Source organism: Trypanosoma rangeli (genome assembly GCF_003719475.1).
Source record: "Trypanosoma rangeli strain AM80 chromosome Unknown Tra_15.4_contig_00285, whole genome shotgun sequence".
NCBI classification, from domain to species: domain Eukaryota; phylum Euglenozoa; class Kinetoplastea; order Trypanosomatida; family Trypanosomatidae; genus Trypanosoma; species Trypanosoma rangeli.
Window position 1 is genome coordinate 3,374 of NW_021706029.1, and position 12,301 is coordinate 15,674.

At 51.6% G+C, this 12,301-nt stretch overlaps 7 protein-coding genes and 1 pseudogene across 7 annotated transcripts in view, besides 13 other annotated features; all 8 read left to right on the forward strand.

Annotated features, from left to right (window-relative positions):
- Positions 1-243: 243 nt before the first annotated feature.
- Positions 244-262: a microsatellite.
- A 186-nt stretch (positions 263-448) lies between these two features.
- TraAM80_07130 (putative dolichyl-P-Man:GDP-Man7GlcNAc2-PP-dolichyl alpha-1,6-mannosyltransferase) lies at positions 449-2,599 on the forward strand (the record flags this gene model as incomplete). The annotated part of the gene is made up of 1 exon (XM_029383939.1): positions 449-2,599. One exon carries the CDS (start codon positions 449-451, stop codon positions 2,597-2,599), a length of 2,151 nt encoding a protein of 716 aa, XP_029236211.1.
- A 549-nt stretch (positions 2,600-3,148) lies between these two features.
- Positions 3,149-3,448, forward strand: TraAM80_07131 (uncharacterized protein; the record flags this gene model as incomplete). The annotated part of the gene is made up of 1 exon (XM_029383940.1): positions 3,149-3,448. One exon carries the CDS (start codon positions 3,149-3,151, stop codon positions 3,446-3,448), a length of 300 nt encoding a protein of 99 aa, XP_029236212.1.
- An 8-nt stretch (positions 3,449-3,456) lies between these two features.
- On the forward strand, positions 3,457-3,693 carry TraAM80_07132 (hypothetical protein; annotated as a pseudogene).
- Positions 3,694-4,027: 334 nt separating this feature from the next.
- On the forward strand, positions 4,028-5,344 carry TraAM80_07133 (RNA-binding protein; the record flags this gene model as incomplete). The annotated part of the gene is made up of 1 exon (XM_029383941.1): positions 4,028-5,344. One exon carries the CDS (start codon positions 4,028-4,030, stop codon positions 5,342-5,344), a length of 1,317 nt encoding a protein of 438 aa, XP_029236213.1.
- A 261-nt stretch (positions 5,345-5,605) lies between these two features.
- Positions 5,606-5,667: a microsatellite.
- Positions 5,668-6,613: 946 nt separating this feature from the next.
- Positions 6,614-6,641: a microsatellite.
- A 545-nt stretch (positions 6,642-7,186) lies between these two features.
- Positions 7,187-7,618, forward strand: TraAM80_07134 (uncharacterized protein; the record flags this gene model as incomplete). Its single annotated transcript, XM_029383942.1, has 1 exon — positions 7,187-7,618. One exon carries the CDS (start codon positions 7,187-7,189, stop codon positions 7,616-7,618), a length of 432 nt encoding a protein of 143 aa, XP_029236214.1.
- A 29-nt stretch (positions 7,619-7,647) lies between these two features.
- Positions 7,648-7,732: a sequence feature (A-rich).
- Positions 7,733-7,867: 135 nt separating this feature from the next.
- Positions 7,868-7,895: a microsatellite.
- Positions 7,882-7,939: a microsatellite.
- A 142-nt stretch (positions 7,940-8,081) lies between these two features.
- Positions 8,082-8,098: a microsatellite.
- Positions 8,099-8,364: 266 nt separating this feature from the next.
- Positions 8,365-9,540, forward strand: TraAM80_07135 (uncharacterized protein; the record flags this gene model as incomplete). Its single annotated transcript, XM_029383943.1, has 1 exon — positions 8,365-9,540. One exon carries the CDS (start codon positions 8,365-8,367, stop codon positions 9,538-9,540), a length of 1,176 nt encoding a protein of 391 aa, XP_029236215.1.
- A 141-nt stretch (positions 9,541-9,681) lies between these two features.
- Positions 9,682-9,716: a microsatellite.
- A 22-nt stretch (positions 9,717-9,738) lies between these two features.
- TraAM80_07136 (uncharacterized protein) lies at positions 9,739-10,926 on the forward strand (the record flags this gene model as incomplete). The annotated part of the gene is made up of 1 exon (XM_029383944.1): positions 9,739-10,926. The coding sequence occupies one exon, from the start codon at positions 9,739-9,741 to the stop codon at positions 10,924-10,926; it is 1,188 nt and encodes a 395-aa protein (XP_029236216.1).
- Positions 10,927-10,964: 38 nt separating this feature from the next.
- Positions 10,965-10,994: a microsatellite.
- Positions 10,995-11,174: 180 nt separating this feature from the next.
- Positions 11,175-11,192: a microsatellite.
- Positions 11,193-11,262: 70 nt separating this feature from the next.
- Positions 11,263-11,283: a microsatellite.
- A 39-nt stretch (positions 11,284-11,322) lies between these two features.
- Positions 11,323-11,347: a microsatellite.
- Positions 11,348-11,472: 125 nt separating this feature from the next.
- Positions 11,473-11,516: a microsatellite.
- Positions 11,517-11,566: 50 nt separating this feature from the next.
- TraAM80_07137 (ICAM-like surface protein) overlaps positions 11,567-12,301 on the forward strand; it is a gene marked incomplete at both ends in the record, with an annotated part of 765 nt that continues 30 nt past the window's right edge. The window contains one exon of the mRNA XM_029383945.1: positions 11,567-12,301. This exon is cut by the window's right edge and continues 30 nt beyond it. Within this exon, the coding sequence (XP_029236217.1) occupies positions 11,567-12,301 (735 nt within the window).

A 12,301-nucleotide genomic window follows, 5' to 3' on the forward strand; every position in this document is an offset into this window, starting at 1 on the left:
AGTAGCGGAACCAGACGTTCCGCTGTAAGGTGATTGCCCGGGGACGTCGTGTTTCTTGGGCGACGGAAGGCGCTGCGGCGTGGACGCCGCCTGTGGTGCTTTGTCGCTGGTTTGGCCGGTTCTGCGTTTGCTTTTTGTGCAGCACAGTGACTGCAGCCAATGGGATCGCCGCGGAGGGAGTTCCTCTGTCCTTCTGTGTTTCACTTTGCCTTGTGCCACCGCAGATGGAAGACACAACCCACGCAACAACAACAACAACAACTGAAAGGACGGATACCGACGTAGCAGTGGATATTGTGATGGAAAATTCTCTAAAGGCAGTATCTAGCTTTTGATGCGTGTTTTCGTTTGCATGTGTTTGTACGTGCGTGCATTTGTTTTATTGCGTCAAGGATTTCTTTTTCTTTTTTTAGTTTTTACAGCTGTTGGATAGGTTCCAGGCATTACTATGGAGTTTCAATCGTGGCTTTGCTTTTTGGTTTTATGCATTTCTGTGACAGTATGCGAGCTGCTGTGCCCGTATACAAAAGTGGAAGAAAGCTTTGGCATGCAGGCCATGCACGACTTTATTTTTTGCTCAACCACGGCCTGTGGAGATCATCTTATGTTTCCGGGGGTGGTTCCGCGAACGTTCTATGGGTCATATATTGTTGCCGTGACAGCGTTGTTTTGCGTACTTGTCATGAAGTCTATAGGTACGGTTGCCAAATATCTCGGTGTCCTTCTAGGTCTGATGAGGGGTATGATGGGTGCGAGAAGCGTGGTGCTGCTGCCTTTCGTGGAGGTGTCTGCACTGCAGAGCCCTATGTTTTTCTCTCATGCGTGCCGGCTTGTCATGGGGTTTATGGTTTGCGGTGCGCTGTGGTACATTGCGAGTGGCATCGATGTGAACGAGAGGAAATTTGTAAAGCTCACTAAAAATTCGGGGTGGAGGCGTTTTCGTGCTGCCTCTGCATTTTTTGTTTTATGTAACCTGCAGTTCCACATGGTGTTTTATGCAACGCGCACGTTGCCAAACACCAACGGACTCATTTTATGCAGTTTGGCGTTCGGATGCATAGTGCGTGGGAGGTACCGTCTTTCCATTGTGCTACTAAGTGTCTGTACGGCTGTCTTTCGCTGCGATACCGTTTTGCTGCTTGGGTCATTGGGACTCTTTTTGTTGTTACGACGTGAGATGGGTATTTTTCAACTTGTAGCGGTCAGTCTTTTCTCCATGGTGATCGCAGTTTGCTGCAGCGTTGTTTTGGACAGTTTCCTCTGGGGCGATTGGGTGTGGCCTGAGGGCGTTGTGTTGTTTTTTAACACGGTTAAAAATCAATCTTGGCGTTGGGGACGATCACCGTGGCACTGGTACTTTACTTACGCTCTACCGCGGGCCTTTTTGTTTGCGTTTTTTCCGCTTCTGTTGTTGGTGGGCTTGGCGTGCTGGGATCTGGGCCGGTGGCTGATGCATCGTACGCCCCCGTCACCCTCTCCAGTTGGGACGTTATTTTCAATTTGGCTGGACACGAGCGTGCGGTTCCAGTCCCTGCTTCTTCCTGCAACGCTCTTCGTTGTGTTGTACAGCTTCCTGCCGCACAAGGAGCTGCGATTTATTATGGAAGTGTTCCCAGCCTTTTTAGCGCCCATGGCCTACGCCATCGCACTCACATGGAATGCGTGCGTTGGGGCGCAAGAAGCTGCTTCGACCAAGTTGACGGGTAGGAAGGGAGTGCCTGCGGCGCAACGGCCGGCGGTCCCTACTACGAACAGCCAACATTGTACACGCGTTGATGGTCGCTGTGGGCGAATGAAGTACTCTCTTGCGGTTGTGTTGGGGTGTGTGTTTTTGCTGCAGCTCGCGGCTTTTGTGCTGTCGGTGGGTGTCAGCATGCAGCATTATCCCGGCGGCCAAGCGTTGGCAAAGTTGCATCATGTCATTGATTCGGATATTCGTGACAGCTCTTCCTGCATTAACCGAGTACACAAGAGTCGCGCCAACAGCACGGTTTCACTCACGGTATTTATTGACGCTTACGCTGCCATGTCGGGCATCAATCGGTTTCAGAAGGCGCATCGTGTGCTTCCTCCAGGGCGTGCGAGTGATAAGGTGGGGTGCCTCTCATTAACTTCCTATTCTGTCGGAGATAGACTTTTTTCTTTGCTTTGCCTTCCATTCGTGGCGATTCTAAAGGTAACTGAGCGGCGAGCTACTTCACTCAATCGGTGGAGTGAGTACGACTATCTGAACCTGTATAGAAACAATGGGGAGGCTGCTGTGTTTGGCGACAACGTGAGTATAATTCCGTTTGCCTTCACTAACACGCAGCTGCGAGGAGTGGGGCTGTGTTACACTAAGGATCCTACGCTGTTTGATGAGGAGCACGGTGTGTACAATGGTGATGGGCTGGACTACCTATTGGTGAGATACTCCCAGCGTGAAATGCACCGTCAACGCGGTGAGTTTGAGGAGATATTTACCGTGTTCCATCCAGACTTCTGGTCATTGTTATATTATTGGGCCAGTCGCCTCTGGCCATGGAACGAGCACCATCGTTTGTTCAGTGAACAGCTTGACGAGCCATTTCTTATAGCTTTGCGTCGGCGGTGCAAGTAATAGTGCTTTTCCAATTTGGTATTTGCCTCCATCTCGGTCTACATGGTAGATGGACGTAGGTCACAAGGACAGCAATGAGACAGAAAGCCAAAGATCGCTAGTGATGGTGGTGATAGTGGCAATTCGTGATATGTTAGTTGCTATACCTTGGAATTTTTCATTTGCTTGGCATATACAGGTCGATAGTGTGCACCCGAATGAAATCCGATAAACGACACGAGCGATAACATTTCTGGAGTTCTCGATTTTTTTTTCCCCTCTCCTCTATCCTTTGGGGCAAGATATAGTCACATGAATGTGAATGTATGGATTTGCCCTTTTCCTATATGGGGTAGTAGCGGATGCGCCTAGGCGTACAGCGATGTGTGTAAACTGTGCACATGAGGGAGGGGGGGGGGTGCGATGTTGTTAGGTGTCGGCGGAACCCTTCTTTTAAGTAGGTGGGAAAAATTTTTTTTTTTTGCTTTAACTATCCTTGGCGTCTAACCGCTAAATTCTGAGAGGACAACTTAATCTGTGAGATGTGAGAGATAACGTTAGATGCGAATAATGGATTATTTTGTTTTTGGAGTTTTGTGCGTTCATTTTGCCTGTCTCCCTCAGCGGCAACTGGGGAGGAGGGTTGGTGTGCAGACGAATGCGAACTCAGAGAAAAACATGGATCGGGCTATGGCGGACGCCCATCATTTTGTGCCTCTACTCGCCGTGTCGTGTGCTGGGGGTCGGTGGGGGTGTGCGGGGCTGCAAAGGGAGCAGCACGCACTTACGCAGTTGTCTTTTTCAGTGAATGCGCGTGGGGAGGAAACGCGGTTGCGCGAGGCATTTGTCAGTCGAGCTGCGAAGGCGTGAACGGTGGGATTGGAGTCACATGCGTGGCGCCGGGGAACCCAGCGTCGGGGTGTGTGCGGGGGGGAAATGGGGAAGGGGGACTTGCGACGTGACGCTGCCAGCTTTTTTTTTTCGCCTTTCTCTGCTGCTCGCCGCCCGGGGCTGATGACAACCACGACAACAACCACACATCTGCTCCATTACATTTGCCAACCTGGTTCTTGCCTTGGAACTCCTTCCTTATGGTGAAACAACAGATCCTACAGTAAAGAGCAACGGTATTTGGGGACCGGCAGCACTCGCTCCACCGACTGCAACAAGTAAGAAGGGAGACACTTAGTCACACACTACTAATTTTGGTGGGGCGTGCACGGGAGTCAGACACTACATAGGTGAAGGAAAATAAAGGAGCATAAGAGAAGATAACGCCAAATAAGCGGGAAGAAACGGTGTGTGGGAAGACTACAGCGAGGCTCTATAGGAGGAACAGATTGCGATCAGGTTCGACAGGCGAACGCAGCTGTTGGTTTACTTTTACGCACATAAGGCGTGAGCTGAAAAAAAACAAAAAACATTACAGTTAGGCAAGATAAAGCGGCGATGCCATATACGATTCAGGTACGTGGTCTTCCAGAGGACACGAACGAGGAGGCTGTGCGCGACTTTTTTAGCCGTGTGGGCGATGTGGCGCGATGCACGCTGGAGAATAACGCCGCGACGCTGTCGTTTGAGAAGGAAGATGACTTTAACGAGGCTCTGAACATGGATGGTATGGAATTTGAAAACGGTGCCGCCATTCAAGTGACAAAGAAGGAACAGAACCATGCGGCGGGGCAGCAGCCTGGGCGTGAGGACAACGACGCGGAGGACAACCACAAAAATGGTGCGACTGAGGCAGAGAGGGCCGAAGGGAGGGATTCAATGCCACGCGATAACCGCAAGCGTTTCCGTGAGGAATTCAAGATTGCCGTCCGCCACATCGCAGAGGACACCACCGAACAGCAGCTCCGTGAGCTTTTTGAGCCGCTGGGAACCATCGCCGACCTCTTTCTAGAGCCACGGCGCCGCTACGCCTTTGTCGGCTTTGACAACACCGACTCCCTTGAAGCTGCCCTGCAGATGACAGGTCGTGAGCTGAACGGTGTGGCCATTGAGGTGGAGAAGAAACGCACAGCCCCACGTGAGAACGTGTTGCAGACGAAAGTAGTGGTGAAGGGATTGCCGCCAAACACAACAGAGGAGGAGCTTCGCGCTTTCTTTGCCTCCGCTGGGGAACCTGTCGACGTCTTCATCCACGACAAGAAGCACTTTGCGTTTATTGGCTTTCCCAACGAGGAGTCTTGTGGGGCGGCGCTTCGGCTGACTGGCTCGGAGCTAAACGGCAGCCGCGTCGAGATTGAGCGACGCCAGCGCCAGCGCTGCTTCAAATGTGACAGGGAGGGCCACGTGGCGCTGCAGTGCCGTGCTGTTGACTCCATGTACCGTTCTACCCTGCGTGATAACCGCCGCAACTACAACGACAGGCGCGACTTCAACGACCGACGGGGCTTCAACGACCGGCGGGATTTTAACGACCGGCGCGACTTCAATGACCGACGAGGCTTCAACGAGCGGCGCGACTTAAATGACCGACGGGGCTTCAACGACCGGCGGGATTTTAACGACCGGCGTGACTACAACGATCGGCGAGAGTTTAATGACAGGCAAGACGTCAGTGAGAGGCGAGACTTCAATGAACGACGGGACGTCGAAAAACGGGAGGATCGCCGCCGTCCTCGATCTCGCTCGGACTCATACGAACGGCATCGTCGCCGTCACAGTCACAGTCGAAGCCGGAGCCGGAGCCCGAAGCGCTTTGCTCGTGAACGTGACCGCGAGCGGGACCGCAGCCGCAGTCCAGCGCGCCGCCGCTATTAGAGCAGCATGATAACATGCGAAAAGGAACGGGTCCGAACGCATACACACACACATGAGGAGGAGAGAAACACCTTACTTCAAGGTGTGGTGGGCTTGAAGGAAAAGTAAGCGGCAGGAAATAACGGACACGACATAGGGGGGATGGTGGAGAACGAGGATAGAGAGAAACGGAAGAAGGGGGAAAGAACCAACGTGAAAACAAACGAGGAAAAGCATAATAAAAAAAGAAAGCCCGTAACAATCCCCAGAACGGCGAAAAACCAACAACAACAAACCAATAAACAGAAACGGAAAAAAAAAACAACAACAACAAACAATAAGAAAGAGGAATATTTTGTGTGACGCCTGAAGTTGCCACCGGGAGCGTGTCAGACTGTCGACGAAAAAGTCTGTCGTCGTGGCTCCCGCGCTCTCCCCCAACTGTGTGTTGTGTGTGAGGCATATGGGGGTTGCAGCCAACAGCAACAACAAAGAAAAGAGGACTGAGGGGAGGTACATGCACACAGTGGCGCAGCGGAGGGCGGGGTCACTATTGTCATTGGGGTGGGAATGGGCGATAACTACGAAAGACACGGGACAGGGGAAGCGGGTGAGAGTGTGTCGTCTTGGATTTGTCCAGGCATCAGCTTTCTTGTGGCTGTCTCCGTTTCTGTGGCTTCCAACCTCTTGGGCGCTTTGCATATCGTGTTTGCCGCTGCCTTGTTCTTTGCTTGGTATGCATCTCTGGATGGGTGCTGGTAACCGGGTGAAGACAACGCCCACGGCGCACGGGGGCACAAACGCATTGGCCTTCCCCCCTCAATGAAGGCGAAGCAAATAAATTAATGACAAACAAACACTGGAGAGACAAATACCGGAATGAAATTGAGACTTCCCTCCTCTGCATTGATGTGATGGTGTGAGGAGGACGTAGATAAGTAAACAAATAAAACCCTAACGAACAGAAGAGAAAGAGAGAGCGAGATAGAGGGAAAGACACGAGAAAATCTAAATTACAAGGGAAGCGAGGAAATAAAGGAATACACTTTTATGAGGATTGAGTGACAGTACGCAACACACAAGGAATAAACTGTGCGGCGGCGTATCTGTATGTATGCGAAAGTGTGAATAAATTACGTTTTATTACGGTCCAAGAAAGGTAGGGAAGTAAAATGAGGCATCATTTTTTAAGCGAAGCAAAAAAGTGTTTACGTGCTAGCGGCTGCGCATTTCACACTCTCACATTCGCCCTCGTGATGTGTCTCTGGGTGTGGCTGGATTGGCCGCGTGCCCCCTCCCCCCCCCACCCCCACCCCCCTTGTCATGCTCAGAGAGGAATGGATGGGAAAAGGGAAGCAGGAGGGGTAGCTTTGGTTGGTTCGCTCTCAGACCCACGGCGGGGCAGTGAGATTGGAGAGTGTGAGATGAAGTTGCAGCACTTAATATGCGTGTTTACGTGTTCTTACAAGATCAAAATAACGCGATGAGGTCCGTTGGAGCCTTTTATATCTTTGTCCGGTGGACGTGTGCGCGCGTGTAATCCCGACTGTACGTGTGTGTGCGGGGAGGGGAGGGGAGGGGAGCGGGGACTGTATTTTTTATTGCCTTTAATGCACAATGCGTGGTCTTTTTTTTTCTTTTTTTTCCTTGCGTCACCTTCATTAACAACAACAACGGATGGGTTGCTGTGTTTTTACACCTACCCCTCACACACCATCGAGAACTGCAAATAAAGGGAGATTTGACTATACTACAAGCTGCGTTTGCATCTTTCTGCGTGAACGCTTGAGATTTAGATAACATATATTATTGGTGTTAGTGTTAATACCACCACGACGCGGTGTAGGGAGGCAACTCAAAAGAATGGCAGGCAACGATGGTAAGATTCTCGTGGCGGATCTTCCAATGATGTATCCCAGCGACTTTTTGCGATTTGAAAAGGAGGGCGGTGTCTGGGGTAGGCAGTGGTATGTGCGGCGCAAACAGCTCACGTTTGCGCTTACAACTGCCACTCTTTCCACGGCACTTGGGAGCATGTACATCATCTCACGCCGCAACACAAGGCTTGTCCTGTTCAGCACCTTTGCTGGGTTCACGATTCTGGGGTTTTGCATCGGCTCCGCGCTCTCTTCGATCATCTACACGAATGTTGCAAGCAACAAGGAGACGTCCATGATGCGCCGCGTGTGGTGGGCGAAGGAATGCGCCAAGAACTGGGACTACTCGCAGGTGAACGAGGGAATGTGGAAGGCAAAGTATCCGCATGCAACTTTCCCAAAGAAGGCGTGGGAGTGACTTAGAGTCAATTGTTGGGGTCAAACGGGAAGCATAATAAAAGCAAAGCAAAACAAAAAACAACAACAAAAATCAACAAAAACAATAGAAACAAAAACAAGAATAAAAACAAAACTCAAGTGTATTGGGCGGTTAGCTTGAATGGAGAAATGAAAGGAGGCGGAAGAGAATGAAAGTGCCGAGTTTGATGAGGGGGGGGGGGGTAGTGTGTGTGTGTGTGTTATGTTTCTCGCACTTTTACAGGCCTCATATTTTATTGAATATTATTATTATTATTTGTTTTCCCTTCTTATTTAAATTCCTTTTTTTTTTGTTTTTTTTGGCGTGTTGCTCTCAGTTTCTCCGTGTTAATGTTTTTTTTTTTTTTGTAGTCGCTCTTGTGTGCGTAGTCGTGGTGCGCTGATGTTGCCCCTCGCGTGGGTGCGGAGGAATGTCGGGAACACAGGCGTCTCTGCGGTTCTTTGAGAGAGAGAGAGAGAGGCATGAACATTTTTATGGGCCGCTCTTGCAGGATGTGTGATGTCCCGCCTGCGCGGGAAATAGGTGTGAAAGCAACTCGCGGGCATTCTTAATGATTTTTTGTTTTTGTTTTCTCTCCTCTTTCCCGCACGAAACGACGCCCACCGCTTGCTGCCACTGCACTTCGCCGGTGAGGTGCTTGCCGTAATCCGTCTCCCTCCTCTACTTCCTTCTTCTTTTAAAATGTATTTCTTTTTTGTTTCTTTTCACACCTTTCAGGCGTGTGGATGCGGCCCTCGCGTCGTTGCACGGTGCAGCAAGGCGAACGCACAGGCGATGAAACAATGCAGGCGCCTCACCTGCGGGCACACGAGGCTTCACTTACGGCGCAGCTGAAGTTGCAGCTTTATCGCATCTACGCCAACGTGTCACGTCAGCGGGAATGGTTCAGGCTACATGAATCCAACGTGAAGGCTCTCACTGAGGAAGCGGAGGCGCTGCGGGGATGCTTCTTTCCTCGTGAGCGAAGCCTGTTAACGGCGGTAAACGGAGGCGCCATCATCACAACAGCAACGATCTCTTCACCACTGTGCCCCTCTGATACAGAAGGGATGGGCGTGGAAGAGATGGCTTCAAAGACATTGGACGGTGTGCGCTTGTGCCTGAATGATCCCCCATCTTCCGTGAATTGTGGCTTCCCATCAACGACATGGAGGCCGTGTTTTCCCTCATCGCAGCAGAATCATGAGATGGGTGCTCTTCCGCTGTGTCCTGTTGGAGGTGGCGCGCACCATCCTTCTGACGCCATGCTCTTTTCCTTGGGAATTGATCCAACAAGCTGCGGTGGTGCCGCGGATGTGCGGCATATTGTGCCGGAGTATCTTCTGCAGCTTTCACCAGACTGGATTCACGACCGCCTAAGAAAAATAGGAGGGGGCTGCGTTTCAGCAGAGGAGGCTACGTCGGCCGTTGTTGCGCTTCTTCTTTTGCTACTTCAGGCGCTTCGAGGCGTTGTTGATGCGGCTCATTGGGTCCTGGACTCGGGCAAAGTCTCCGTTGGGGTTTCAGCTCCCGACGGGACTGTCACATTTAATACACTTCGTGTCGTTGCCAGACATTTGTTTTACCTTCTCCACGAGACACTCTGCTGTTTGTCGTCGTGGGCAACGGATGATCCGCAATCGGGGCTGACGGCGGCGGCGGCGGCGGCGCACAGAATGAGCACAGAGGAGCGGGCGGAGGCCACAAAGATTTTTTTTTATCTGTGGGATGACCGCGACGGGGGCCCGTTGCTGCTACAGCTTCTTTGCACAGACAGCAACGCCATTCAGATTCCGCCGCGACATACAGAACTCGCCGGACTGACATTGACTACGACGGGCCTCGTGCCGCGCTCGATCGTGAGCCAGGCCTTTGACTTCTTAGCCATTCGTTTATTGGGAATGCGTGCTGAGGAACAATGATGGGGCGATGGCGGCAGCACCTTTCTCTTCCTCCTTTTTTTTTTGTTGTTGTAGTTCTTGACCTTACGTGGCGAGTGATGTGGGGCGTGCGTCTTGGATCTTTTCTGTATGTGCGCGCGTTACTGACAAATGTTGCGCCACTTTTTTCATTTTCCTTTCTACTTTTTTTTTTTTTTAAGGTCATATTTCTCTTCGCAGATGTCACATGGTGATAATGAGGCACCTTGCGAGCCTGCAGAACAAGTGGAGGATGCCAGCAGCCACACCAACCTTAGCATGCAAGCTTCTTTGACGCATGGTTATGTGCCCTCTCTTGTTCCATCGGAGGTGTATATTCCGAACCGACTTGGGAACACGACAATGCGCCTTGATGGTGAATTGCGGCGCGATCGCTCCGCGGTAGAGAAGATAGTGTTGTACAAGGAGTTGAAGTATGATAGGATTAACGCATTCAATCGTTTCGTTATTTTTCTTCTTTGCTTGCTTGTCCCCTCCGTGTTTTGTATGGCCATTGGGGTGGGGTCGACGGAGTGGATTGTGGTGTTGAACAATTTTCACTACGAGTCCATTGGGCTGTTCTTCTCCTGCCGGGATGGTGTGTCAGGGTTGTGCATGCGGCGGGGTATCTCGTGGTATCCGCGTGTGTTGCGGGACAAAATTACGGGAGAGATTGTGTGCGAGGCGTCACGCGCGTTTGTGCGTGCATACGTCAGTGCCATGTGGTTGCTCGGCTTAGTACAGTTTTTATGTATTTTGTTGGGGAAGATTGTGGCGTTGCGGATAGCGAACCGCCCCACACGCTCGCACAGCTCCCTTGTGGTGATGTGTTTACTTTTCACGGCGTTGCCGTGCGGCGTGGCGATCTGCGTGTTGTTTCACTTTTACACACGCTGTGAGCGGCAGTTGTGCAAGACGATGCAAGACTCCTCGTCGGGCTGTCGCGTTGGGTACGATTGGGGGTTTGAAGTCTACATTGCGTCTATCTGCTTTAATTTCTGCGCCTGCATCACATCCTTCTGTCTGTGGTCGTACCCCCACTCACTCCGCGCCCAGACAGACCAGAAGTACGAGGAGCGGTGTCGCAGGGGGTGCAGGCCAACGAGTACGAGTGAGAAACTGAGTCCAGTGAATCGCCTGCTGCGGCCAATAATTAGGGAGCCAGGGGGGCCGGTCTACCTCACTGCTGATGAGTTTAACATCACCATCGAAGGCGCCAATGACTGGGTGTACGACGACAGGAGTGACCTCTTCTACAGCTTTGAGTTGGACATGTTTTGGGACCCGCTGACACGGGACTACTACAGCCGGGAACTGCGCTCGTGGCAGGTCACCCCACAGGGACTGATGGGGCTCCGCAGCGCCGGTAGGGACAGGCCCGACCACTAAATGTCTTTTTTCCCCTCTTTCTTTCTCGATTTCCCTCATGCTCTTGCTCTTGCTCTTGCTCTTGCTCTCTGTGTGTAGCGTAGGTGTAGTATGCACGAGTGTGTGGGTACGGAGGAGAGGCAGGCAACAACAAGAGAGGCAACGACGGAAAACAGTGAAGTTAAGCGTCGCCCACCTGCCTAACCCGAACATCGATGGGCGAAATGCTTGAGGAGCCTGCAAGGTGGATACAAAAGGGAAATTTTGCGATTATTATTATTATTATTTGTTGAGTATCTTGGGTGTGTAGAAACATCACCTTCTGTTTTGTGTTCCGCCTGCATTTACCATATTCGCATATATATATATATATATGTAGTTTAGTTTGCATGCAGACAACATTGCTATGGGGCACGGGTGTGTGTGTGTGTGTGTGTGTGTGCGTATGGGTGCATGGTACATCTCCCCCCCCTCCAAAGGGTGCTTAAGAGGACTGTGAGGCGGAGCCACCAATCAGAAAGCAACGAGCAAGCGAGGGGGATGCAGATTTATCTGTTCAATTATTACTTATTTTTTTTTTTGCTTTCTCTCCTTTTTTGTTTTAATTTATTAAGGTTTGGTTTTAGTTGGTGGTGCCAGGAGTAGAGCAAGTGACGGTGGCATGGGGAATCCAGTCAAGCGGTCTGGCACACCGAAGCACGCGAAGAAATGTGTTAAGAAGCATCCTGTGCTGCCGCCGCCATTTCTGCACCTCTGTCGTGGCCACGTGTACGCGCCAGAGCCAGTAACAAGTGATGTGTTTATTCGAGTTCCCTTGCAGCAACTGCGAAACAAGGAGGCTGTGAATGACGTCGTTCTGCGCAGTGTGTTGCACCGCCTCCACACAACCCCGTCTTCTAGTCACGACTTCGCCACCACGACGCCTCGTTGCATGGTTCATGTGGAGTCGATTGTGATCCACGCGGACTCCGCACGGCAGACCGGATACACAGGGGAAGTGCAGCTGCGTGCTACTGTTTCAGGAGTGGTGGCGCGCGTTGGACACGGACTGCTTGTCGGTGTTGCCGAGTCGAGCAAGTTTATGGATACGATGGTAGTTCGTCTGCAGGGTGGAGGTCCCACAGGTACCAGACAACAGTCTCACAGCGAAAGCAACAACGGCAATACAAACAACCACAGTAACGATAACGGCGATGACAACCACGGACTGCTGCTGGTGACGGCGCGGTGCTTGGAGGACGAGCCTGTGGTGGTGGGGCAAACGCTGCTGCTTGTGTCGGAGCCGGGAACGCTGCGTTGTCTCGCCATCCGCCCACCCCGGCAGGCACCCGGGCCGTTTAGGCTCTATGTCGAGAAGGGCGAGGCGGAAATTCAGGCGAGTTGGCCTGCAAAGGGG